The sequence below is a fragment of the Microtus oregoni genome, unplaced genomic scaffold (assembly GCF_018167655.1).
Source record: "Microtus oregoni isolate MIOR12 unplaced genomic scaffold, Mior012 000011F_ref0000422, whole genome shotgun sequence".
NCBI lineage: Eukaryota > Metazoa > Chordata > Mammalia > Rodentia > Cricetidae > Microtus > Microtus oregoni.
This window is the reverse complement of record NW_024543070.1, coordinates 51,217,949-51,244,548: the sequence shown is the minus strand read 5'-3', so window position 1 is coordinate 51,244,548 and position 26,600 is coordinate 51,217,949. Positions and strand designations below refer to the sequence as shown.

The following is a 26,600-nucleotide window of genomic DNA, read 5'->3' as shown; positions in this document are numbered from 1 at the left end:
AGAGAACTCCAACAGGCAGCAATACAGACTCTGTAACAGCATAAACCGAAGGACAGACACATCAACAGGCCACAGTCAAATTGACCCTACTCCTGACTCTTGAGTATTATTCAAGGATCCAGAAAGAAGCTGCTGCAACATCATCTTTTTTTCTTTCTTCTTATTTATGTTCTGTTATTTGTGTTTGTGTGTTTTTTCCCCTCCATGCTTAGGATTTTAAAATTGTGTGTGTGTGTGTGTGTGTGTGTGTGTATACATATGAACAGGCATGGGGATAAGAAGACAGTTTTTGTTAGTCAGTACTCTCCTTCCACCACAAGGTCTGGGAATCAAACTCAGAACATCAGACTTGTACAGTGAGCGCCTCCACCCGCTAAGCCCTATAATCCAGGATTTTGTTTTGTTTTGTTTTTTTTAAATAGGGTCTCTCTATGTAGACCGAGATGTCTAAAAACCTATCTAGACCAGGCTGGACTCAAACTCACAAAGATCCTCTAGTCTCTACCTCCCTAGAAAAGGGTTGGGGGCTTTTGGCTCTTTTTTTTTTTATTGTATTAAAAATTCTTTAATGTTCTAATTTGCTACTACCTGGGAAGAACTAGATTAAGCGATGCACCACCAGTGCACAACTTTATTCTTCACTTTTTTTCTTTTTTTGCTCCTCATCCTACATTTATGAAATTTTGCTATTGAACTTTCTACTCAGTGATGCTTTCTTTCTTACTCTCCTGCTCTTGTCTCTCCACACCCCCCAAATTTCTCTATTCCATTTCTTATTTTTCCTTTCATCTATTTAATTTTGTTTTCACCTTTCTCTCCTCCAGTCTCCATCTCATTCACTTGCTATTTCCACACTTACTTTAAAAAATAATTAACTTTATACCTCATTCTACAGCAGTATGGTATTTTCAACTATATCCTTGTTAGTGATTATATATTAGTGAACTACACATGACGTATTTGTATTTCTCTATTTCATACAGTTTGACGTTAACTACTGCTAATAGCAGTGTTTCCTCCTGAGTGTACATGTTCAAGAGTAAGCTGCTCAGTAAGAAGATACGCTCCAAAATCATGAAGAAAAACCAACAGATCCATAAATCAGAACAATGAAATGTAAGAAATAGAGAAAGTAAGGATGACACAACTCCTCGAAAAGACTATAATCCTCAACTATGGAAATTTACAGATGAAGCTCTCAAGTGTTTTCTCATAAAAATGGCGTATGAACTAACATAACACAGAAACAAAGCAGATTTAATCCAGGAATGGAAAGTCTGCAGCATGGAGGGAAAAAACGGAAAAGTCAATGAAAAAAAAACAATATGGATGAAAAAATAATAGAAAAGAGAAATTCAGAGATTTTTGAAAGGAGGGGAGAAGTAAGGAGACGAGGCAAGGAGAGAAAGAAAGGAAAGAAAAAAGGAAGAGAGAGCAGGAGGAAGAGAGGGAAGGAAGGAAGGCATTGAAAAGCTTTGAGTAAAGAAATGAAACAGAGATGCTGGAAAGACAGTTCAGTAGTTCAAGGCACTTCGTGCTCCTGCAGTGGACCTAGGTTGGTTTCCCAGCACCCACACAGCTTGCAACCATCATTTGAAACTCCAGTTCAGGGGATCCAATGCCTCTACCTACCTCTGTAGGTTCCTGCATACATGCAGTACACATACATATACCCAGGCACACACACATACAATAAGTAATTTTTTTTAAGTAAAGTGGGAAGCATCACCAGACTTGACTAAGCAAAAGAAAGAATATCAAGGATAGAGGACAAAGTGAAACAAATACTAGATTCAATTATTACTGAGGAAAAGAATAAATGAGCATTACCACAACATCTAAGAATTCTGTGATAGCAGAGCATGGTGGCATAAACCTTTGGTCTCAACAATAGGGAGACAGAGGCAGGTGGATCTCTTTGAGAACAAGACTAACCTGATTGATCTACATAGTAAGTTACAGGACAGCCAGGCTCATAGTGAAATGAGACCCTGTCTTGAAAAAAAAATCAAAAAAGAATCCATATGATAGACATACAATAGAAGATAGAACTGCTATGAATACTGAAAGCATAAGTTATTCAATGACAGCAGATCATTTCCCAAACCTACAGAAAGAAACAGACAAAGGCATGTTATGTCAAGAGGTCAAACATATAACGTAGGAGCTGAGGAAATGGCTCAAACATTAAAGTGCTTGACACACACATCTGAGAACCAGAGTTCAGATCCACAGAAACCCTCTTAAATTCTTGGTGGGTATGGCAGTGACTTGTAATTACAATCTCATAAGGCAGAGATGGGGATTCTCAGAGCTAGCTGGCTATCAAGACAAGCCATACGGGCAGGCTCTGGGTTGAACTAAGACATTCTGCCTCAATACGGTAGAAGAGTGATCAACCCACAAACATGCATACCCACCCGCATGCAAAAACATGAATACATACATATGAAAAGGAAAAAGAAAAAAATACAAAGCAAAGAAACAGTATTAAAAGATGTAAAGGAAAAACACGAACTCACCTACAAAGGCAAAACATGAGTATATCAGTCTCTCATCGGCACTGCTCAATGCCAGAGGAAAGATGTAACCTGAAGCACTGAAAGTAAGCAACTGCCACCTAAAAATGTTATATCCAGCAAATCTATCTTTTAAAACTGACCCCCACCCCCAAAAAAAGTAGCATTTCAAGGCAAGCACAAACTAAGACAGTTCATGGCCACCAAGCTGGCACAGCAGAAGATACGTAGATGAATACTATATACAAAGGAAGAAGAAAAGCCAGTCTTAAATACAAAACACAGGAAAGAATAAATTTTAAGAAAGGAACAGCTAAACAAAGGAAATCTAGGAAGGAATCCATCACGTCCAACACTGTAAAACAGCAAATCCAAAATACTAATAGAGAAGAAAGAACAAATAGCAATCCAACCAACCACAAGACAACCAAAAATTACATGAATTAGTAAGTATCTCACTGTGGTGATACTTTGTTTATGATCTAACAAATAAAGCTTGCCTGAAAATCAGAGTGCAGAGTTAGCCACACTAATTAGCCACAGGGGCCAGGCAGTGGTGGCACACTCCTTTAATTCCAGCACTCAGGAGACAGAGGCAGAATATTAGTTCAAGGTCACCCTAGGCTACACAAAATTGATCCAGTCTTAAAGAGAAACAGAGCTCACACAAAGGTGATCCTAGAACTTGGGATCCCACAACTTTAATACACTAGGGAGGTGATATGGTTGGGCGGAGAGTGGAATATAAGGTAGGAGGAGACAGGAGCTCATTGCAGCCTGAGGCTACATCCACAAAAACACAGACAATAGATGATCTCACAGCAGCAAATCCCAAAGAAGGAATAAACACACACACAATAACATCACCAACAATGAAAACTAAAATAACAGGAGCTAGCAATCACGGGTCATTAATATCCCTTAATATAAATAGCCTCAACTCACCTATAAAAAGACACAGGCTAACAGACTGGATACGAAAACAGATCCATCCTTCTGCTGCATACAAGAAACACACCTTAACCTCAAAGACAGACATCACCTTAGAGTAAAGGGTACCGAAAAAAATTTCCAATCAAATAGACCTAAGAAACAAGCTGGTGTAGCTATCCTAATGTCTCACAAAATAGACTTCAAACTAAAATCCATCAAAAGAGACAAAGAAGGACATTTCATATTAGTCACAGGAAAAATCCATCAAGACGAAATTTCAATGCTGAACATCTATGCTCCAAATACAAGGGCAGCCTCATATGTCAAAGAAATACGTCTAAAGCTTAATCACACATTAAACCTCACACTAATAGTGGAAGACTTCAACACTCCACTCTCACCACTGGACAGATCTGTCAGACAGAAAATTAACATTTGAAAACTCCTCTACAACAAAAAGAAGCAAACTCACCCAGGAGGACTAGAGAGCAGGAAATAATCAAATTGAGAGCTGAAATCAACAAAATATAAACAAAGAAAACAATATAAAGAATCAATGAGCCAAAAATTTGGTTCTTCGAGAAAATAAAAAAAAAATCAACAAAATAGACAAACCTTTATCCAAACTAACTAAAGGGTAGAGAGAGAATATCCAAATTAACAAAATCAGAAACCAATAGGGGGACATAACAACAGACATGGAGGAAATCCAGAGAATCATTAGGTCCTATTTAGAAAACCTGTACTCCACAAAATTGGAAAACCTAAAGGAAAATGGACAATTTTTCTGAATAAATATCACTTACCAAAATTAAATCAAGACCAGATAAGCAAATTAAATAGTTATAACTGCTAAAGAAATAGAAACAGTCATCAAAAGTCTCCCAACCAAAAAAAGCCCAGGGCCAGATGGTTTCAGCTCAGAATTCTACAAGATTTTCAAAGAAGAATTAATACCAATACTCCTCAAATTGTTCCACACATTAGAAACAGAAAGAACATTGCCAAATTCTTTTTATGAGGCTACAATTACCCTGATACCCAAACCACACAAAGACATTACTAAGAAAGAAAATTACAGACCAATCTCACTCATGAACATTGATGTAAAAATACTCAATAAAATACTGGCAAATTAAATCCAAGAATACATCAGAAAAAACATCCACCATAATCAAGTCAGTTTCATCCCAGAGATGCAGGGATGGTTCAACATACGAAAATCTGTCAATGTAATCCACCATATAAACAAACTTAAAAGAAAAAACCCACATGATCATCTCATTAGATACTGAAAAAGCATTCAACAAAATACAACATCCCTTTATGATAAAGGTCTTAGAGAGAGCAGGGATACAAGAAACATACCTAAACATAATAAAGGCAATATACACCAAGCCAACAGTCAATATCAAACAAAATGGATAGAAACTCAAAGTGATCCTTTTGAAATCAGGAACAAGGCAGGTTGTCCATTCTCTCCATATCTATTCAATATAGTTCTGGAGGTTCTGGATAGAGCAATAAGACAACAAAAATTGGAAAAAAAAAAAAGTCGAACTCACTATTTGCTGATGATATGATAGCTTATATAAGCAACCCCAAAAATTCTACCAAGGAACTTCTACAACTCATAAACACCTTCAGTAATGTAGCAGGATACAAGATTAGTTAAAAAAAAAAAATCAGTAGCCCACCTTTACACAGATAATAAATGGGCTGAGAAAGAAATCAGAGAAACATCACCTTTCACAATAGCCACAAGTAGCATAAAATATCTCAGAGTAACTCTAACCAAACAAGTGGAAGACCTATATGCAAGAACTTTAAATCTTTGAAGAAAGAAACTGAAGAAGACACTAGAATATGGAAAGATCTCCCACGCACTTGGGTAGGTAGAATTAACATAGTAAAAATGGCAATCTTACCAAAAGCAATCTACAAATTTAATGCAATGCCCATCAAAAACCCAGCAAAATTCTTCACAGACTTCAAAAGAATAATACGCAATTTCATATGGAAAAGCAAAAAACCCAGGATAGTCAAAACCATCCTGTACAATAAAGGAACTTCTGGAGGCATCACAATCCCTGACTTCAAACTCTACTACCAAGCTACAACACTGAAAACAGCCTGGTATTGGCATAAAAATAGAAAGGAGGACCAATGAAACCAAATCAAAGGCCCAGATATCAATCCACACACCTATGATCACCTGACTTTCAACAAAAAAGCAAAAAATATAAAATGGAATAAAGCACATTCAACAAATGGTGCTGGCATTATTGGATATCAACATATATAAGAATGAAAAAAAATCTATCACCATGCACAAAACTCAAGTCCAAATGGATCAAAGACCTCAACATAAAGCCAACCAAACTGAATCTCGTAGAAGAGAAAGCTGGAAGTACACTGGAACGCATTGGCACAGGAGACCACTTCCTAAATATAACCCCAGTAGCACAGACACTGAGAGAAACAATAAATAGAACCTCCTGAAACTGAGAAGCTTCTATAAAGCAAAGGACGTGGTCAATAAGACAAAATGGCAGCCTATAGAATGGGTAAAGATCTTTACCAACCCCACATCAGACAGAGGGCTGATCTCCAAAATATACAAAGAACTCAAGAAACTGGTCATCAAAAGAAAAAAATAATCCAGTAAAAAAAAAAAAAATGGGTACAAACCTAAACAGAGAATTCTCAATAGAGGAATCTAAAATGGCCGAAAGACACTTAAGGAAATGCTCAACATTCTTAGCCATCAGAGAAATGCAAATCAAAACAACTCTAAGATTCCATCTTACACCTGTAAGAATGGCCAAGATCAAAAACATTGATGGCAACTTACGCTGGAGAGGATGTGGAGTAAAGGGAACACTCCTGCATTGCTGGTGGGAGTGCAAACTGGTATAGCTGCTTAGGATATCAGTATGGCTATTTCTCAGAAAATTAGGAAATAACCTATGTCAAGATCCAGCAATACCACTTTTGGGTATATATCCAAAGGATGCTCAACCGTGCCACAAGGACATGTGCTCAACTATGTTGATAGCAGCATTGTTTGTCATAGTGAGAACCTGGAAACAACCTAAATGCCCCTTGACCGAAGAATGGATAAGGAAAATGTGGTACATTTACACAATGGAGTACAACACAGCAGAAAAAAAATAATGATGTCGTCGGCAGTGGTGGCACACGCCTTTAATCCCAGCAGAGGCAGGCGGGTCTCTGTGAGTTCAAGGCCAGCCTGGAAGATCCAGATAGGCTCTAAAAAAAGCAAAACAAAACAAAAAATGACATCTTGAAACTTGTGGGCAAATGGATGGATCTAGAAAACATCATATTGAGTTACCTCACCCAGACCCAGAAAGACAATATCGTATGTACTCACTCATAAGTGGCTTTTAGACATAAAGCAAAGAAAAACCAGCTTACAATTCACAATCCCAGAAAACCCAGACAACAATGAGGATCCTAAGAGACACATACATGGATCTAATCTATTATGGGAAGTAGAAAAAGACAAGATCTCCTGAGTAAATTGTGAGCATGGGGAACATGGGAGAGGGTAGAAGGGGAAGAGAGAGGAAAAGAGGGGAGCTGAAAAAAAAATGTATAGCTTAATGAAAACAATAAAAACAATTAAATAAATTTAACTGATTGACTGGTTGGTGGGTTGATTGATTGAGACAGGGTTTCTCTGTCTAGCTTTGGTGCCTGTCCTGGAACTCGCTCTATTGACCAGGCTGGCCTCCAACTCACAGAAATCTGCCTGCCTCTGCCTCCCAAGTGCTGGGATTAAAGGCACGTGCAATCACCACCAGGCAAGATTTAAATTTTATAGCCACTATCAATATGGAAGTTCTAAGAAAGACAGACAGCCGGGCGATGGTGGCGCACGCCTTTAATCCCAGCACTCGGGAGGCAGAGGTAGGCGGATCTCTGTAAATTCGAGACCAGCCTGGTCTACAGAGCTAGTTCCAGGACAGGCTCCAAAGCCACAGAGAAACCCTGTCTCGAAAAACCAAAAAAAAAAAAAAAAAGAAAGACAGAAAGATGAAAGGAAAGATGGGAGGAAGGGCAAAGAGAGAGAGAGGTGGGGATAGGAGGGAGGGAGGGAGGGAGGGAGGGAGAGAGCAAGAGCAAAAGAGAGTGAGAGAGAGAACAGAATTACCATACAATCCAGCTACATTATATCTATGCACTCAAAGAAATGTCAACAGACCACAGAGATACTTGTAAATCCATGTTTAAAGCCACACTATTCATAATAACCAAGAAATGGAATCAGCCTAGATTTTAATCAATGAGTAGACAAACCAGGTATGTACACGCAATGGAATTTTGTACAGCTATAAAGAAAAATGAAATCATGACATTTGCAAAAAATATGGGTGCAAGGTCTCTGTTAAAATAAGCAGAATCAGAAAAACAAAGACTATATACTATGTTCTCTCATAAGCAAAACACTGCATATAAATCTAATATGTAATAAATACATGTTAATGTATATATGTATATTTGTAGAACATGAAACTAGTAAGGAGATCATGAGAAACAGAGAGAGTAATAGACTAACCAGAAGAAAGGGTATAGCTGGGCAGGGGAGGGTACACAGAGAAGACAGTGAGAGAGGCAAGTGAATCAGAACAATTACACAAATATGAGGAGATGACATAAAACCTATTATCTGTGTATTAATCTGAAAGGAAAAAGTAACATAAACAGAGAGAACTAAAGGAGAAAGAAGACAGGAAGACAAGCCTTAAAGAAATTGTCTAGGAAGCTAGGATTACAGAACAGCAAGAAATAAACCAGGAAAAAATTATATCAAGATGACTAGAGTAGGTAAGAAAACCTTTATGATCTCTTCCAGGCTTAACACTTTAGGCTTCTAAGAGATGCATATTTGCACTGTGCAGTGGTAACGTTTGCCTTTAATTCCAAGAGAGGCAGGCGGATCTCTGAGTTCCAGGCCAACCTGGTCTATGCAGAGTTCTAAGACAGTCAGAATTGTTACACAGGGAAATCCTGTCTTGAAAAACAAAAAACAAATGAAAAAGGGCAGGAAGGGGGTGCCTATTTGAGAACTTAGTATTTCCAGTCCTGACACATAAAGATAAAGCTCCCTGGTAAGTTGTCCATGTTAGTCTCTTTCAAGGGGTTAATCCTTATGCTTATACCATATGAAGAGACCTGAAACCCACAGGAAAATACAACCTCACCTTTGTGAGACAGGCACACAATTTCCTTCTTCAGAACTCTTCAGAACTTCTTCTGAAGTTTCTTCAACAAATAGACCTTGGGAAGACTGTAAAGAAACAGGAAACATCCTAAATACATAGATGAACTTAGTTCTTCCTTGTTATTATCTATTTTGTGCATGTTTATATGTGCATATGGGAGACAGAGGTCAACCCTGGGTGTCATTCCTCAGCAGCTATCCACCTTGGGTTACTGTGTTCACCTTTGCTGCATTTTGTTTGTCACAGAGTCTCACTATATGTAGACCAGGCTAGCCTCCAGCTCAGAGATTCTTTTCTGGGACTAAAGGCACACACTACCACACTAGGCCATATGCATGTTGGGGTTTTTTTGTTTGTTTTTTGCTATCTTTGTTTTATTTTACATTTGTTTATCTTTGGGGAAGGACTGCACATGTCACTGGTACACATGAGGAGGTCAGAGGGCAAGTTGCAAGAGTCAGTTTTCACTTTCTGCCATCTGCATTCTGGGAATCAAATTTAGGTCATGAGATCCCTCTTTCTTGGTGGTAACAAGCACCTTGTTTCTGAAGACAGCCTCTCTCATCAGCCTGAAGCACCCCAAGTAGACTAGGCTAAGTTGACTTGTCAGTCCCAGGTCTCCATTCACCTGTCTACAACTCTCTAGTGTTAAACTTAAAACTGAGTGTCAGCCACCATACCCAGCCTTTTTTTTTCCTCCCATGAGTTCTGGGGATGGAATTCAAATCCTCAGGTTTATATGGCAATCAGTTCCAATTGAGTGTTCTCCTCAGTCCTAATTTCCTCCTTTAAAAGAAAAATTTAATTATTTGAAATTATCATTTAACAGTTAGTAGTAAGAATAAAATATGCTGGGTATGGTGGCATATGCCTGTAATACCAAAACTTGGGAGGCAGAGGCAGACATATCTCTGTGAGTTTGAGGCCAGGCTGATCTACGAGTGAATTCCAGGACAGCCAAGGCTACACAGTGAAACCCTGCCTCAGAAACCAAAACAAAACAAAGACCAGGTATGGTGGTTCCAGCCTTTTATCCTAGCACTTGGGAGGTAAAGGCAGGCAATATATGAGAGCTCAAGGCCATCCTGATCTACTATCAAGTTCCTAGACAGCCAGAGCTATGCAGAGACCCTGTCTAAAAAGCAAAACAAAATAATATGCCAGACAATAGAGCCACACACCTTAAATGCCAACACTTGGGAGGCAGAGGCAGGCAGATCACTGTGAGTTCAAAGTTAACCTGGTCTATTTAATGAGTTCCATGAAGAAAGCAACTAATGCTACCTTAAATGGGATTCCTGAGAACGTATCTTGGCTATGACACTTCTTCCAGGAAAATCTTCTTTAACTACTTGATCGAAGTTTTCAGGGTTTCTTAACATTTTATCAATACCCCCCAAAAGTTAGGCATCCCTGTATGATTTCAATAAACGATAAAATTTAAAAGGAGAGGACGAAGTGAACAGGGGAGAAAGGAAGAAAACTGAATCTATAATCAAAAAGAAGTAAAGTTTACAATGACTGGAAATGTGGTTACGACACATCAAGGTTGAACAATAAACACTACAGCACCAATGGGTCAGCAAGATGGTTCAGTGGAAAAGGGCGCTTGCTACCAAGTCTGACAACCTGAGTCTGATCCCTGGGACTCATACAGCAAAGGAGAGGATTGACTTCACACAAGTTATTCTCTGACCTACACACGTGCGCGCGCGCACACACACACACACAAGTCAAATATAACTTTCTGAAAACCTTATCGTTAAAATACAGCAACAATAAAAAATGTACCAACTCTTTGAATTAAGCAATGAATTTTTTCCTCTGAGGAAGGAAGGAAGGAAGGAAGGAAGGAAGGAAGGAAGGAGAGAGAAACACTGACACCTAGTGTCCACATAACAGAATTTGTTGATTTAGGGAACTAAAGAGATAGTTCAAAAGTTAAGAGCATGTACTGCTAAAGAAACAGAGTCCAATTCCCAGACCCTCAGTGAAGCAACTAACAAAAGAACTGATGCCCACAAGTTGTTCTCTGACCTCCAATCATGTGTTTGGGGCACACCCAAAATAAATAAATACATAAATGTTTCTGAAGTGTGTTGATTTTTTTCTAAGTGAAAAATAAGACAAAGTCAACCTCTGGCCTCCAATCTCTACACACACACAGACACACACACAACCAGAAAGGACTGTTAAAGAAGTATGGTCCCTATGGGCAGCCCTAAGTGTTGCACTAAGCAATTTAATTAAATTCAGTTTAATCATTACAACTCCATAAAGATGGGACTGAAGAGATGGCTCAACAATTAAGAACACTTACTGCTCTTGCAGAGGACTCAGATTTACTTCTCAGCACCAACATGACAACTCATAACCGTCCTTAAGTTCCTTCTGAATATTTTAAAAGCATCATATAACTACAAACTCATTATCAGTAATTTTTAGAGTACTATTTTATGATTAAAATATTTTCTATTTTAATCATATCTCTGTGATTAGACTTTGAATTTTTGAGTTTCTCTTGCTACAACATTTGTTTAGTTTTCCTTATGATAAACATTTATGAAGTGATAGCTCTTACAAGCATTCCTAATAGTATAATTTTGATATTTTAGTAATTTCATGTCTTTTAGCAAGTCTTAATTTTTACATCTATAAAATGGGAATAACAATTCCTATCTTTAAATAGTTTTAAAGGGAGACAAACAAGACACAAGTTTTTATACATAACACTATCTCGCCATATGTGAAATAGACTAAGACAGCCGGGTGGTGGTGGTGCACGCCTTTAATTCCAGCACTTGGGAGGCAGAGGCAGGTAAATCTCTTTAAGTTCGAGACCAGCCTGGTCTATAAGAACTAGTTCTAGTACAGGCTCCAAAGCTACAGAGAAACACTGTCTCAAAAAACAAACAAACAATAACAACAAAAACAAACAAACAAAAAACCCTAGGTTAAGACAACAACTTAAATGTCCCAAATGGAGATTGGTGTCATTAGAGAAAGTCACTAGAAGCAAAATTAGAAATATACCATGATGAGAATGAGAATAAACTGGGAAACTGTCTCAATTTATGTCAAAGACTATTTCCCCTAGGATTGACACGGTAGAGAAATAAAACTGACCACTGCAAGTTGTCTTCTGACCTTGTACATGCTACGGCATTTCACACACACACACACACTAAATTAGTAAATAAACTATAAAACTATAATTGTTTAGTACTGTTTTTCGAGACATGACTTCTCTGTGTAACCACCCTGGCCTAGAACTAGCTCTGTAGACCAGGCACAGAGATCAATATGCCTCTGCCTTCCAAGTGCTGGGATTGAAGGCATGTACCACTACACCTGGCAATAAACTGTAATTTTTTTAAACATTACATAGATATTTTCCCATCTCTTTTATCAGGAAACGTCAATTAGTCTGAATACCATATCGATGCCAATTTGAGGGCTAGTACGCATGCACCTCTATGGGGAAGGCAAATGTATATAGCATCTATAGATGACAATTTGGTAATGGTTAACAAAACTACGAATGTAAGCATCCTTTGTTCCACCACTGTATAATAAATACATAATATAATAAATTATCCTATCCCCTGTAGATGAAATTTCCTGTTCAAAGCAAATGTTAGAGACAACCTACATGCCCACCAGCCGGCTACTGAATAATATATGTTTTATCTAAATACAGTATATCCCATATCTCCAAATAAAGGGGAATAAATTGAATATTGTTATGGAATGATGGCAGAATTGTCAAATAAAAAAGGGCAGAATGTGTAAACTACCATTTGTATAAATAAAAGGCAGGGAGCTAAGTTGTCAGTGCTTGTCTAGTATGCATGAAGTCCAATGTGTTTTGTACATTTAGAAGTGATGATGATTTCCTCTTAGTGGCTGGACTGCAAGTAATTATTATAATTTTTTTCTTTTTTGAGACAAGGTTTTACAATGTAGCCTAGGCTGGCCAGGTTACCTAAGTCTAAGTGATGGGATTATAGGTGTGTAGCGCCACACCCAGGTTCTTTTCTTGTTTTGCACTTTTCTCATTTTATATGGTAAGCATGTATTGTTTTAATAAGCAGATAGAGGGGAAAAGATTATAAAAAATGGTTAAAATAATCCTAACTTTATCTGCAAATAAATAATCCTTATAGCATCACTGACCCTTACCTGACCATGACTGGTTGTTGGTTCTTCCTCCAACAAAAGTTCCTGTTTCAAGCTTTTAATTGAACTTTTTTGAAAATCCTTGGTTTCTGAGTTCCAGACAGATGCCCTAGATTCCTGCCTTTCCTCTTTGGCTTCATCTCCCATATCTTCTGAGATGCCTTCATTTTTTTCACTAGTCTCATCTTCTTGGCCACATTCATTCTGGATCAGAAAAGGAGGTCTAGGTAACACTGGTTCCCCAAACCCTCTTTTTTTAAAAAGCTGCCTCTGAGCCATTTTCAGGCTCTTCTGATAAACCTCCAACTGGCAGAGAATGACACTGGTATATTCGTTAGGATCTACTCCAGCAGGGCAGAATGGAATACCCCAGTAGTAGTGCACAGTGCCCCCATTGTCCTGGAGACCTTTGGAGTCTGTTGGGGTAGGAAGACATTGCCTAGATGTGTCCCCCTTACCCTGGACAGCTTTGAGAAAAGCGTAACCACTCCCAGTACTTTCCTGTGGCTTCCCACACTTTGTGTGCTCAGCCAAGTGGCCAGTACATCTGTCAAAACTTTTAATGCTCTCATTCTCAAACACTGGCTGGCTTGACTGGTCCCAGCTTCCTGAGCTGCCAGAGACCGGCTCCTCTTCAGTGTTTTCATTGTGGTCCCAGGGCTCTTTTCTTTCCTCAGCCTCGTTTCCCTGACTGATATGTGAGTCTTTAAACAGTGATGGAGGTACCAGCTGCGATATGCCTGTAAGTATTTGAGAAAAAGTAGGGCTAAGGACAAAAATTTTTATTTTCAATTAAGACAACTTGGTAAGCAATCACTTACCAAAAATTACAAAATGAAGTTACAAAAAGCCCTTCTTTTACTTTAGCCAAAGGGTGGTTTTTTTCTTGAAGATAAAAGTATGCTGGATATTAAAGAAATTTCAACTATTTGCTTTTGAACCTCTTTTATATCACAACAAGGATTTGAGGCATCTCTGTCACCACTCTCAGCAGAAGATCCCTGTGGTATAGTTATACTTGATGAGTGGAAGGAGTCAGAACAGGAAGACATGCCTTCAGTGGTTCCAGAATCTTTGGTGTTCTCTTGATGGGAATGTGAAGATGATCCAATAGCCAAAGGTTGAGAACTGGTAGCAGAAGCATCAGAAGACCAGCAACTCTGAAACAAATGATCCCATACCAAACCAGGTTCATTATTAAAATAGCTGTATACGAAGAGTCATAGGAAGAATAAAAATGGCAGGCACTGTCCCTAGAAGTTTCTCTTCTTCAAAATATAGCTCCTCAATTAAAACATTCCCCAACAAGAAGTCAATGTCAATATATATTTACTATATGGTTTCTAATATAAAGGGTATATAGTATAAATGATTCAAACTGGACATATATATTCACACGGTGATACATGTCTGTAGTCCTAAGCTTTTCAGAAGGCTGAAGTGGGGGAATGCTTGAAACTTACAAGTTCAAAGTCAGCTCTTTCAACTCTAGGAAATTCCAGCTCAAACAAACGAGCTAAAAAATAAATAGAATCAAGGATGGCTCAGAATCTGCTACTGGCAAGTATCCTTAACATTTAAAATAATTTCTATTGCATGTATTCAAATAGTAATTTAATATTATTTGGTTTTTTATGTGCATTAGTTTGTCATGTTTGCCGTGGGAAATTTCAGGTCTCCTGAAACTGAAGTTACAGCTGTGAGCCCTCATGTGGGTGCTGGGAGTTGAACCCAGATCCTCTAGAAGAGTAGTCAGTGCTCTTAACTGCTGAGCCACTTCTCCAGCCCCTTATTTGGTTATTTTTAAAACTGTCCACTCTTTCTCTCATTTTCTTTGCTGGCCCCACAAATGAGGGGAGGTAAGCACCTGGCCTTTGGAATTCTTGGTATTCTATAACTCTTCAGAAGCTGCCCACTTACTATGATTCTTTTAAGCCACTGACTGAAAAATCTGTGGAGTGGAAGCAAACTCATACAGTAACAAAAACACTTCCAACTGGATTAACCAGAAATTCAACAACACGAATTTTAAAAATAAAAGTACTGAGATATATTAGTTGAAAAACCTATAAACTACCATAGCTCATTTCCAATATAACTATACCAACCACCAAGTAACTAAGAACATTATTAATAAAACCCACAAACTCAACACAGTATATATTTACATTCAGGCTTTCAGCAATGGCTTTCCTCAAGAGCTCCTCTTCTTTCTCCTCCTGGCTATTCACCTCCCTAGCTTCCTGCTCACTCATTCTGAGAGCCAAAGCAAATTGTTCTTCTTCTGACATCTCTGTAAGAGTGTAGGGAAAAGAAGAATACCAGGAAACAAATTAGCACAATGGCAAAAAACAAACAAAAAAAAAACCAAAAACAGAATCATTAAACTGTCAACTGACAATACTCTAAATTATTTAGGATGATTTGTAATCTAGTAAGGAAAGTCAACCAAGGTATGGTGTGGTCAAGATTATTGGCAGCATTACAAGAACCCTACGTTAACCAGAGTATAAGCCCTCATAAAGGCATAGTGTTTGCCTATACAGTTCATTAGTGTATCTCTAGCACATAAGAGAACATGGAAATTGGTAACTGCTGAATTAAACCACTATAGAGCTTTTTGCTAAATACCACACTGCTTTATGCTCATTATTTAACCAGAGGAATTTTACTCTTCAGAATCTTTGCATTTTTAGTTTTCCCAGACAGGGTCTGATGTAGTCCTGCTGGCCTTGAGGATAACCCTCTAGTTACACTAGGATCATACACACACACCACTTACTTCATATAGTGATGGGGATTCAACCAGAACTTCATGCACACTAAGCAAACATTCTCATCAACCGAACCACATATATCCCCAGCTCTCAGAATCTCTAATTTATTCATTTTAACAAATCCGTAGTTATCAAATTCTGATCATCAAACATTATTTCCTACTAACAGCAATTGTAGTACACTAGTGAAATGACTGATTCCAAGTTTATAAAATGTAGTACACTAGCGAAAACGCTGATTCCAAGTCATGAAATGTACAAATGAGCTAGAATACTTCTTATAACAGCAAAGAATCTACCCACCACTCCTAGGATTGGATCAAAAGAAATCAAACCTGGGGGGGGGGGAACTACTGGCATAAAATTGAACTAGAATCCACTACAATATCTTTATAAATTAAAACACAGCAAATGCATTTCCAGACCCTCATTCAATGCCTTCAACAGAAGGAAATGATACATGCTAGATGAGTTATATTTTCAGTAGTGTAGCCAGCCCATACTCCAAAGACTAGCTCTACACTCATCTTCATGAGGATCGCCCTAGTTAATAAACCAGTAGGTCGCTGTGATGGTTGTCAACTTGACTATATCTAAAAACCCAAGCAGCTAGGCCTATCTGTGAGGGATTTTTAGTTAACGGGAATCATTTGAGGTAGGAAGACCTACCGTAAATCCAGATCATTTGAGGTCAAAAGATCGTCCCTAAATCTGGCCACACCTCTCATAGCAGCCTGTATTAAGGACATGGAGGAAAGCAGCTTTTGCTTTCTGCCTGCTTGCCCTCATTCTCTCGGGCAAGTTCATCTACCCTGTTGCTGGGGCATTCCTTCACTGGCATTAGAGCCTACTTCTAGAGTATACTGGAGACCAGCTGAAACACCCAGCCCCATGGGCTGAACAACTACTAGACTCTTGGACTTTCCATTGGGAGACGGTCATTGTTGAATTAATTAGCTGGATCACAGCCTGCAAGACACTCTAATAAATCTAATACACACAAACACACACACTCATTCTTTCAGTTCTGTTCCTCTGGAGAACCCTGACTAATATAGTCACAAAACAAAAAAAAACAAAACAAAAAGACAAGAAAGTGGGAGAGGGATTTGTAGGGAGGGAGCAGGACTGATGAAAGTCAGAGATAAGAGAAGTAGGAATGAATACGATCAGAATGCATTATATACATGTGTGAAATTATAAAAAAAATAAATTCAATTTTAAAATGCTGCAAAAAAATTTTAAGCTTCAAAGATGATCTTGACATGTTAGATTGATGGTCTACACATCCCCACATAGGTGCACAAGAGCAGGGCAGACAGTCAAAAATATACACACAGGTGCCCCCACTGATACATATGTTTCAAATCAGTTTTAGATCGCCTCCTTTTAAACCTAAGCAATCAAAAGACAATCTACCATGTAACAAAGAAAAAACCTTTAATACTTCTAAAATAAGTTTAATATCTGAAGTAAAATATGAAAAAGTAATAACAAAAATACTAATAATTATTAATATCCTTAGAAAAAAAGATATTGGACACTGGATCTCTGAACACACCCAGGATGCCATAAATAAACAAAGAACATTAGAGAATGAATAAGAAACTCTGAGATGAAAGAAAATGAAGATACACATTTTCAAAACTTAAGAGGTAAAGCTAAAGGAATTTTTACAGCAAAATTTGTAGGTGTATGATGCTTGTATGAAAAAAGACAGAAGATGTAGTTCAGCTGGGAGAGTACTTACTTAAAATTAAGCCTTGAATTCAATTCCAAGCAATGATGAGATTTTTGCATCTATATTCCAAAGAAATAACAGTCCTTAATTTTCTTGTACTATCTCCCCATGGACATGGTATTAGACTTAAGGAGTAAGTAAGGCAGTAGTCTCTCATTATCTAATATCTGTAGGAGTTTATGAAGAACTGCTGCTAATATTTCTTTATTCTTGACTAAAATTCAACCATGAAGGCATCAAACCAATCTTTTTTGCTTATAGCTATTGTTTTTTAATTCAATTTTTTATTATATTAGTTCTATTTTTATTTTCTGCTTCTTGAGTAAGTTCTGGTGTGGGTATTCCTAAGAATTTATCTACAAAGTTCAAGTTATTTATTTTCTTGGCATACACTTTTTCACACTATTTCCTTATCTATAACTTAGTTCTCTTTTCTAATCTTAATTTTACCTTCAATTTATTTTATATGGTTGTGCTGGTTGGTTCTTTTGTCAACTTGACACAAGTAAGAATCATCTGGAAAAGAGAACCTCAACCGAGAAAAGGCCTCCATCAAATTGTCTTATAAACAAGTCTATTGGGGCAGTTCCTTGATTAATGATTGATGTGAGAGGGCCTGGCCCACTGTAAGTGGCACTACTTCTAGGCAGGCATCCAGAGCTGGGTAAAACAGCAAGATGAGCAAGCCATGGAAAGACAGTAAGCAGCATTCTTCCAGTGCCTGCCCTGACTTCCCTCAATGATGGACTATGATATGGAAGTATAAGTCAAATAAACCCTTTTTCTCTCCAAGTTATTTTTTGATCATGGTGTTTTTCATAACAAAAGAAACCTAAATAGGACAATGGCATAAAATATAACGAGCATATACAATGGCAGGGATTATATTCCAAATATAATATTGAAAAACTGTAACTTGAAAACAGAAATAACTTCAGTTTAATCATTTATCACTCCTTAGAGTTAAAATCTGACGTCTCTTTCTTATGTCCAGAGATATAAGAGATTTTAGGTTATAAGTCTTATATAGCAACACACAGCAAAGAATTCTTCTTTGAATCCTTTAATCAGGATCAGTAACAGTTTTACTTAGTTTCTTAACAAAAATGAGCAGCTCACAAACGTAAGTACTTCCAAGTGCATTCACACATAATGGTTTTATATTTCAGATAATAGTTCCCAAGGTGTTTGTAGAATGCTGGGTTTCTGGTGCTATCTTATTTGGCTGTCAGTGCAGTGTTCCCTTTCTCTCCATGGCTCAATGATTAGGAGTACTTTGCTGCTCTTGCAAAGCACCTGGATCAGTCCCAACCTCACACAGTAGCTCAGATCATCTGTATCTCCAGTTCCAGGAGATCCAACCTCCTCTTCTGGTACCAGGCACATACAAGCAAGCACTCACACACATAAAAGAAAATCTTTAAGTGTTGGGTAGAGAATCAAGGGTCTAGTTACAGTGCCTAGTCATGAAGATCACACTTAAAATTTCAACAGTCTTCCTCTAGCAAGTCAAATGTGTAAGCAGAAAGTAATTCCCTAAGAAACTTGAAAAAGTAAAAGAAAAAATAAAGAAAAAGAAAAAAAGAAAATTTTTTACTAATGAAACGCTATCAATTCAACTAAAATGAAAACATACGTGCAATTTTTCTTTTAGCCAAACATTTTGATCTGTTCGACTGTTTTGTCTTCATTTTCTGCAATCCATTCTCCTCTTTTGCTTCCTATGTAAACAAGAGATATGATCAGAGTAAATGACATTTAAAATAGTAATTTCTCCATTTCTTCCATATTTCTTTTGATTAGTGGAAGCCGTTGAATTATCAGTGACTCTTAAAATGGTACACATAAGGAAATCCTTTTTTTTAATTTAAAAAAGAGAGCATGCAAGAGCTAGAACCAATCAAACCATAAAAATGAAATTGTGTAATATGCTGATGTGATTACCTACCATATATATAGAATCACATAAAAGCTGCCCAAGACATCTACCCAAGATCAGAGACTCTTGATTCAATAATTGTCTGAATTCAGTATATATTTATTTACTGTAAATCATTCTTTGACCACTGGTTGATGAAAAGAAATAAAGTAAAGGTACAAAAATCAATAGAAAACCAAATATACCCACCCCATTCAACATCAAAACTTAGAAAGTAGCACTTGAGAGACAGAGCAGGTAATATGAGTTTGAGGCCAGTCTGGTCTATACAGTGAGTTCCAGGAAAGCCAGAACCATGTAGCGACCCTGTCTTAAAACAACAATAACAACAAAACTTAGTAAGTAACACCAAATAAGATAACAAAAAAAGAAATAAAAAAAGCAATTAAAAAAAAGCCTAGGAGAAAGCAGATGAAAGAGAATAGAGACAAAGATGATACATGTTTGAGGATCCTGAAGACAGAAACAAAATATTCAATGTAGCCCAAGAAAACTTTCAGGTGGGGAGATGGATGAATCAAAAAAGTGTCTATCATTCTCTAAGAATCAATTTCCCAGAGAAATTGATAAGCAAATACTAAGCAAATAAAAGAAAAATTCCTAAAACATTCAGATGAGAGACACAATAACTGACCCTCAAAAGGAAAGTTAGTAGATATCCCAAAAATCAGCTTACAAAAGCAAAAATATAAACAAACAAACAAAGCCTAAAGGCAATAAACTAAAGAATTACAGACAGTGCTAGAGAGATGGCTCAGTGATTAAGAACACTGGCTGCTCTTTCAGAGGTCCTGAGTTCAATTCCCAGCAACCACACGGTGGCTTACAACCATCTGTAATGAGATCTGGTGCCCTCTTCTGGCCTGCAGGCATACATGCAGGCAGAACACTGAAAATATTATAAATAAAAGAAATCTTTTTTTTTTTTTGGTTTTTCGAGACAGGGTTTCTCTGTGGTTTTGGAACCTGTCCTGGAACTAGCTCTTGTAGACCAGGCTGGTCTCGAACTCACAGAGATCCGCCTGCCTCTGCCTCCCGAGTGCTGGGATTAAAGGCGTGCGCCACCACCGCCCGGCTCAATAAAAGAAATCTTTAAAAAAATAAAAACAAGGCAAAAATGTTTAAACAAAGAATTCTGTATCTCATCAAACAAACATCATAAAACATTTAAGAACTCAGGAAATGCTATACTTGTAACACCTTTTTAACAAATCTAGTAAACAAGCAAAAGTGATTTGAGAAAAAAATGGGAGAAAGAAAACAGTAAATATTTAAAATACTTAATTTTAGATCTAAAAATAAAACAAAATTAGAGACAAATACAAAAGGAGCCAGTGAGATGGCTTTCACTTGTCATGAGAGCCTGATGGCCTATGTTAGATCTCTGAAACGCACAGAACAGTGGAAGAGAACTCACTCCACAAAGCTGTCCTCTACCCTACACACATTCTATGTCATAAACACTAATAAATAAATAATATAAAAGTGAGAACGCGAAACACACTTTTTCTGGAAAGAAGTTGTCTACAAAGGCTGATGTACTGATTAAAATTTGGAACGTTTTGGGTCCTAATTACAATTTATCTTGGGCTATCTTTACCCCGTAAAGACCCATTCTTTGCCTACCTATGTGTTGGACCTAACATCCTATGGTTAACAGATAAAATCCTTTTAGAATGTTTTAACAAAAACCCAAGTATTCACCACCCAAAAGTCTAAAAGCCATCATATAGTATTTAAAACCTATAACTGAGATTTTGCTACTTTGATATATAACCACCTACTTAATGTATCTACCAATGTTTTTTTTAAAAACGCTTTGATTCATAACTTTCTTTTTTCTGTTATCATAGAAATGTGATGAAACTGCTACCACACTGGAACACGGAACTTGGGGTAACCTCAATCTGTGTTCTAGGCTATGGTCACACATATCTGGCTTCAGAATAAACTTTCTCTTATCCTTTTTCAGGTGAGAACTGTGTTTTTACATTGAAAAAAGAAAAATACAGCCAGGCAGTGGTGGTGCACGCCTTTAATCCCAGCACTTAGGAGGCAGAGGCACGCAGATCTCTGTGAGTTCAAAGCCAGACTGGTCTACAAAGTGAGTTCCAGGACAGCCAAGGTTGCTACCCAAAGAAACCCTGTCTTGGAGAGAAAAAAGCAGAAAAGTATATTAATATTCTACTTTCTAATAATGAAGGAAATTATGCTATTAAATAAAAAAGCATAAAATAAAATAAATCCATCAACTACCACATAGATTGAAAGTAAAAGTCAAAATACTGATCAAAATTGAAAAACCAGACAATGCCCAAAGTAAGACAATAAACAAAATTATGAAAAGCACACTATAAAAGTAATTGTTAACATAACATATCAAACAAATTCTATCAGTATTCTCAAGCCTGATCTACACAGTAAGTTCCAGGCCAGCCAGGTCTACAAAGTGAAAGACCCTATCTCAAAACAACTAGCAACACATTAAAAGACTTACATCATAGGCAAATCATACTTAGGAAGCACAAAATTAAGGTCAAAAACTGAGCACAGATGCAAGATTTGGTACTTTAATCAATCATCACGTACAGTGAAAAATCATAAGAGCAAGCGAAACCAGAAGTAGAGATGTGGTTTGAATGTGAAATGTGCTCCCATTGGCTCGTTTGTTTGAATACTTGCTTCCCAGATAGTGGCCTTGTTTGGAAGGATTACAGAACCTTTACAAGTGGGAGTCTCACTGCAAAGAAGTAGGTCACGAGGGGAAGGTCTTGAGGCTTTTCAGTCTGTCCTTCCTGTTCAGTCTGCTTCCTGAGTATAGATGCAATGTAAACAATAGCTTCCTGCTCCTGTTACCCAGCAGCCTCCCCTGCCTGCTGTCATGTCTTCTCTGCCATGACAGGCTATATGACTTTGGAAGTGTAAGACAAATGAAACTCTTTTTCCCTTAAGTTGCTTTTGTCAGGGTATTTTATCATAGCAGTAAAGCAACTGAGACAGGGCCTGGTATTAAGATGTGAGGCCAATGCTATGACAAGCCTGTCTTCCATGTGGTTCTCATGTCTTTGGAACTGGTTAGGGGGTAGAAATATGGAAGTGTTTGGAAATTTGGGAGCCTGTAAGACAAAAATGCTGAGAAGAGCTGGAAAGATGGCTCAGAGGTTAAGAACACTGGCTGATCTTCCAGAGGTCTTGAAATCAATTACCAGCAACCACATGGTGGCTCACAACCATAATGAGATCTGCTGCCCTCTTCTGGTGTGGAGGCATGCATGCAGACAGAACATTTTACAAAATAAATAAATAAATCTTGGGGGGGGGGGGCAGAATGCTGAGAAAAGCATGAACAGCAGGGTACAGCCCATGCATTTTCAGAGGAAAACAATGACTATCAGGAACTGGGAAAGAGGTCATTTATGTTACATTTGACCAGAAATCTATCTTCATTCTGCCTGCATCCTGAGAACCTAAGTAAAGCTGAATTTAAAGATAATAAACCAAGCTGTTTGGCAGTAGGAATTTTTTTTCTTTTTTCTTTTTTTGGATTTTTGAGACAGGGTTTCTCCGTAGCTTTTTGGTTCCTGTCCTGGAACTAGCTCTTGTAGACCAGGCTGGCCTCAAACTCACAGAGATCCGCCTGCCTCTGCCTCCCAAGTACTGGGATTAAAGGCGTGCGCCACTACCACCCAGCTTGGCAGTAGGAATTTTAAGACAGAATTGTACCTAGCACTGAAAACTGAGCTATAGTAGGACACTAGGAAAGGTGTCTTCAGGGAAAAATCCAATGGAGGCTGTCTTGTGAAAATCAAATGCATTTAACAGAAGAAAACCTAAATTAAAGGCATTCCCTGCTCCTCAAAGCAACTACTTAAGAGAAGTTTCAAGGTCAGCACACAAAAGCTAACACAGCTGTACTCCAATGGAGTAAAAATACATCTTGAGGGGGCTGGAGAGATGGCTCAGAGGTTAAGAGCACTGACTGCTCTTCCAGAGGCCCTGAGTTCAATTCCCAGCAACCACATGGTGGCTCACAGCCATCTATAATGAGACCTGGCGCCCCCTTCTGGCTTGCAGGCACACGTGGAAGGAATGCTATACACATAATATAATAAATAAATAAATAAATATTAAAAAAAAATACATCTTGAACTAACACCAGGACTTGGCAATGTCTTCCTTTGGTACTAATTTTGCAATCATGGAAGAGAAAAAATGACAAAGGTCATAGTGTCCTGTATTCCATGTTTTTTGAGAGCGGCTGAGGCCAGGCAATGTGTGACAGGGTCAGAGTCCATATAAGGAGACCCTGAGCCATGTATAAAACTATAAAGGTGAGAGGCCTAGGTTGCAGTGGAAACCCGAGAATACTGGAGGTGCAAGGACCATTGGATGAAGAGAGCTGAAAGCATGGACTGGAGCCAACCCAAGAGAGAATTTATGCTGATGGCAGAACTAAAGCCCAAATTATATCATGACTACGTTATCACCTTTCCATGTTAAAAAGAAGGCATTCCCAGGCCTCTTTTACACCAGAAAACACAACATTTTATTGGTTTCTTGGGTACTTTTTGTTTTGAGTACTTTAGTTCTTGGGTACTTATGAGTTTTGTGGGAGCTATTTTTTTTTTTTTTTTTTTTTTGGTTTTTCAAGACAGGGTTTCTCTGTAGCTTTGGGGCCTGTGCTGGACTAGCTATTGTAGATCAGGCTGACCTCGAACTCACAGAAATCTGCCAGCCTCTGCCTCCCAAGTGCTGGGACTAAAGACATGCGTGCCACCACTGCCCAGCAGGTTACTTGTTTTTTGCATTTAGCTTTGTTTTGTTTTTTGAGACAGGGTCTCTCTGTAGCCCTGGCTGTCCTGGAACTCATGTAGACCAGACTGAAAATGAACTCACAGAGATACATCTGCCTCTGCCTCCCAGTGCTAGGATTAAAGGCTTGCACCACTACATATAGTGGTTTTGTGTTTTATAATGCTGGCAATCAAACCTAGAAGGCCTTTATTCATGCGAGGCAAATGTTTGACCACTGACTTATACCCCAGGTAATACATTTTCTTCAAGGGGGCTGGAGAGATGGCTCAGAGGTTAAGAGCATTGCCTGCTCTTCCAAAGGTCCTGAGTTCAATTCCCAGCAACCACATGGTGGCTCACAACCATCTGTAATGAGGTCTGGTGCCCTCTTCTGGTCTGCAGACATACACACAGACAGAATATTGTATACATAATAAATAAATAAATATTTAAAAAAAAAATACATTTTCTTCAAGAAATATTTAAATACAGCTAAGCACACTAGCTCATACCTTCAACCTAAGCACTTGCTAGGCAAAAGCAGGAAGATCTCTGTTAATTCAAAGCCAGCCTGGTCTACAAAACAAGTTCTAGGATTTGGAGAGATGGCTCAGAGGTTAAGAGCACTGACTGCTCTTCCAGAGGTCCTGAGTTCAATTGCTCACAACTATCTATAATAAGATCTGGTGCCCTCTTCTGGCCTGCAAGCATACATGCATACAGAACACTATACACATAATAAATAAATATTTTTTAAAAAAAAGGTCTAAGCAGGTCAGAGCTACATAATAAGACTGTCTCAAAATATTGAGAGAAAAAAAAGGGGGGTCAAGAAGAATCATTAAAAGTAAATAAAATTTGGCCAGCTGGTGGTGGTCCACACCTTTAATCCAAGCACTCAGCAGATCTCTGAGTTCAAGGCCAGCCTGGTCTATAAGAGCTAGTTTCAGGACACGCTCCAAAGCTACAGAGAAACCCTGTCTCGAAATAAACAAACAAATAAATAATAAAAAAAAAAGTAAAACCTGGAGTCTGAGTTAACTCAGCATACTTAAGCATACTTAAGCAATTAAGAATATTTACTGTAGGCTGGAGAGATGGTTCAGACTGCTCTTTCAGAGGACCCAGGTTCAATTCCCAGCACCCACGTGGCAGTTCACAACTGTCTGTAACTCCAAGATCTGACACCCTCACACAGGCATATACGTAGGCAAAACACCAGTGCAAATAAAATGAAAACAAATTATTTAAAAAAACAAATAAACAAAAAAAAACTGCTCTTACAAAGGATCAAAGATTGGTTCCCAGCGCCCATATCAGGTAGTTCAAATATGCCTGTAACTCCAGTTCCATGGGATCTGACACCATCTGGACTCCACAGGCACCTACATGTATGAGATACACATAAATTCATGCAAGAACACATACATACTGGCAGATCTCTGTGAGTATGAGGCCAGCCTGGTCTACAGAGCGAGTTCCAGAACAGGCTCCAAAAAAGCTGAAGAAACCTTATCTCGGGGAAAAAAACAAAAACAGAAACAAAAAATAAAAATTATTTGAGCCCAGTGGTGGTGGTGGTGGTGTATGCCTTTAATTCCAATACTCAGGAGGTAGAGGTAGGCAGACCTCAGTGAGGCCAGTCTGGTCTCCAAAGCAAGTTTCAGGACAACCAGGGCTACACAGAGAAACTCTATGTCTCAAAACAAAAAAACAAACAAGCATGGCAGTGGTCAGCAAGATGGCTCAGAGGTAAATATGCTTGCTACCAAGCCAGATGATCTGAGTCCAACCCCCAAACCCAGATGGCAGGAGAGAGCCAACTCCAAAAACTTGCTCTCTAGCCTCCACAAGCATGCACCTATACACATTCACAGAAAATAATTAAAATATAACTTTAAAATTTTTTAATATAAGCAAAAGTTCTATGGGACCAAAAAATATCAGGAAACTGACCTAGTACTAGAAGATCCACAATGGAAACCAAAAGAGCTGATTAACACTCAAGTTGAAAAGCATAATAGGCAATACAAAAGTCAGAAGAAATATGGAATAATTTATACCAATTTTCTTTTTCTTTTTTTTTTTTGGTTTTTCGAGACAGGGTTTCTCTGTGGTTTTAGAGCCTGTCCTGGAACTAGCTCTTGTAGACCAGGCTGGTCTCGAACTCACAGAGATCCGCCTGCCTCTGCCTCCCGAGTGCTGGGATTAAAGGCACCAATTTTCTTTTTGTTTGTTTTACAAGACAGGGTTTTTCTGTGTAACAGCCTTGGCTGTCCAGAACTAGCTCTGTAGGCCAGACTGGACTCAAACTCACAGAGATCCGCCTGCCTCTGCCTCCCAAGTGCTGGGATTAAAGACATGCACCACTCCCACCCAGCTTATACTGATTTTCAACCGGCAAAGTCAAAAAGTTGTTCTTCCTAATACCAACTGCTTCTTAATATCCTACAACAGTCTTTAAAG

General features: G+C 38.3%; 1 protein-coding gene across 6 annotated transcripts in view; it reads right to left on the bottom strand.

The window, feature by feature from the left end:
- Uimc1 (ubiquitin interaction motif containing 1) overlaps positions 1-26,600 on the bottom strand; it is an 81,350-nt gene that overhangs the window by 39,459 nt on the left and 15,291 nt on the right. For 3 of the 6 annotated variants that reach the window (XR_005975028.1, XM_041660418.1, XM_041660419.1), the window contains exons 3-7: positions 19,038-19,122; positions 15,052-15,176; positions 13,938-14,043; positions 12,887-13,623; positions 8,684-8,769 (exon numbers count right to left, since the gene is read on the bottom strand). Coding sequence is in view for 5 of the 6 variants with exons in the window: in XM_041660418.1 (XP_041516352.1) it covers positions 8,684-8,769; positions 12,887-13,623; positions 13,938-14,043; positions 15,052-15,176; positions 19,038-19,122 (1,139 nt within the window). In the remaining variant the exon portion in view is untranslated. Of the gene's footprint in view, positions 1-8,683; positions 8,770-12,886; positions 13,624-13,937; positions 14,044-14,346; positions 14,400-15,051; positions 15,177-17,410; positions 17,461-19,037; positions 19,123-26,600 lie in introns of all 6 variants that reach the window. The other 3 variants (XM_041660421.1, XM_041660420.1, XM_041660422.1) reach the window with 3 other exon arrangements.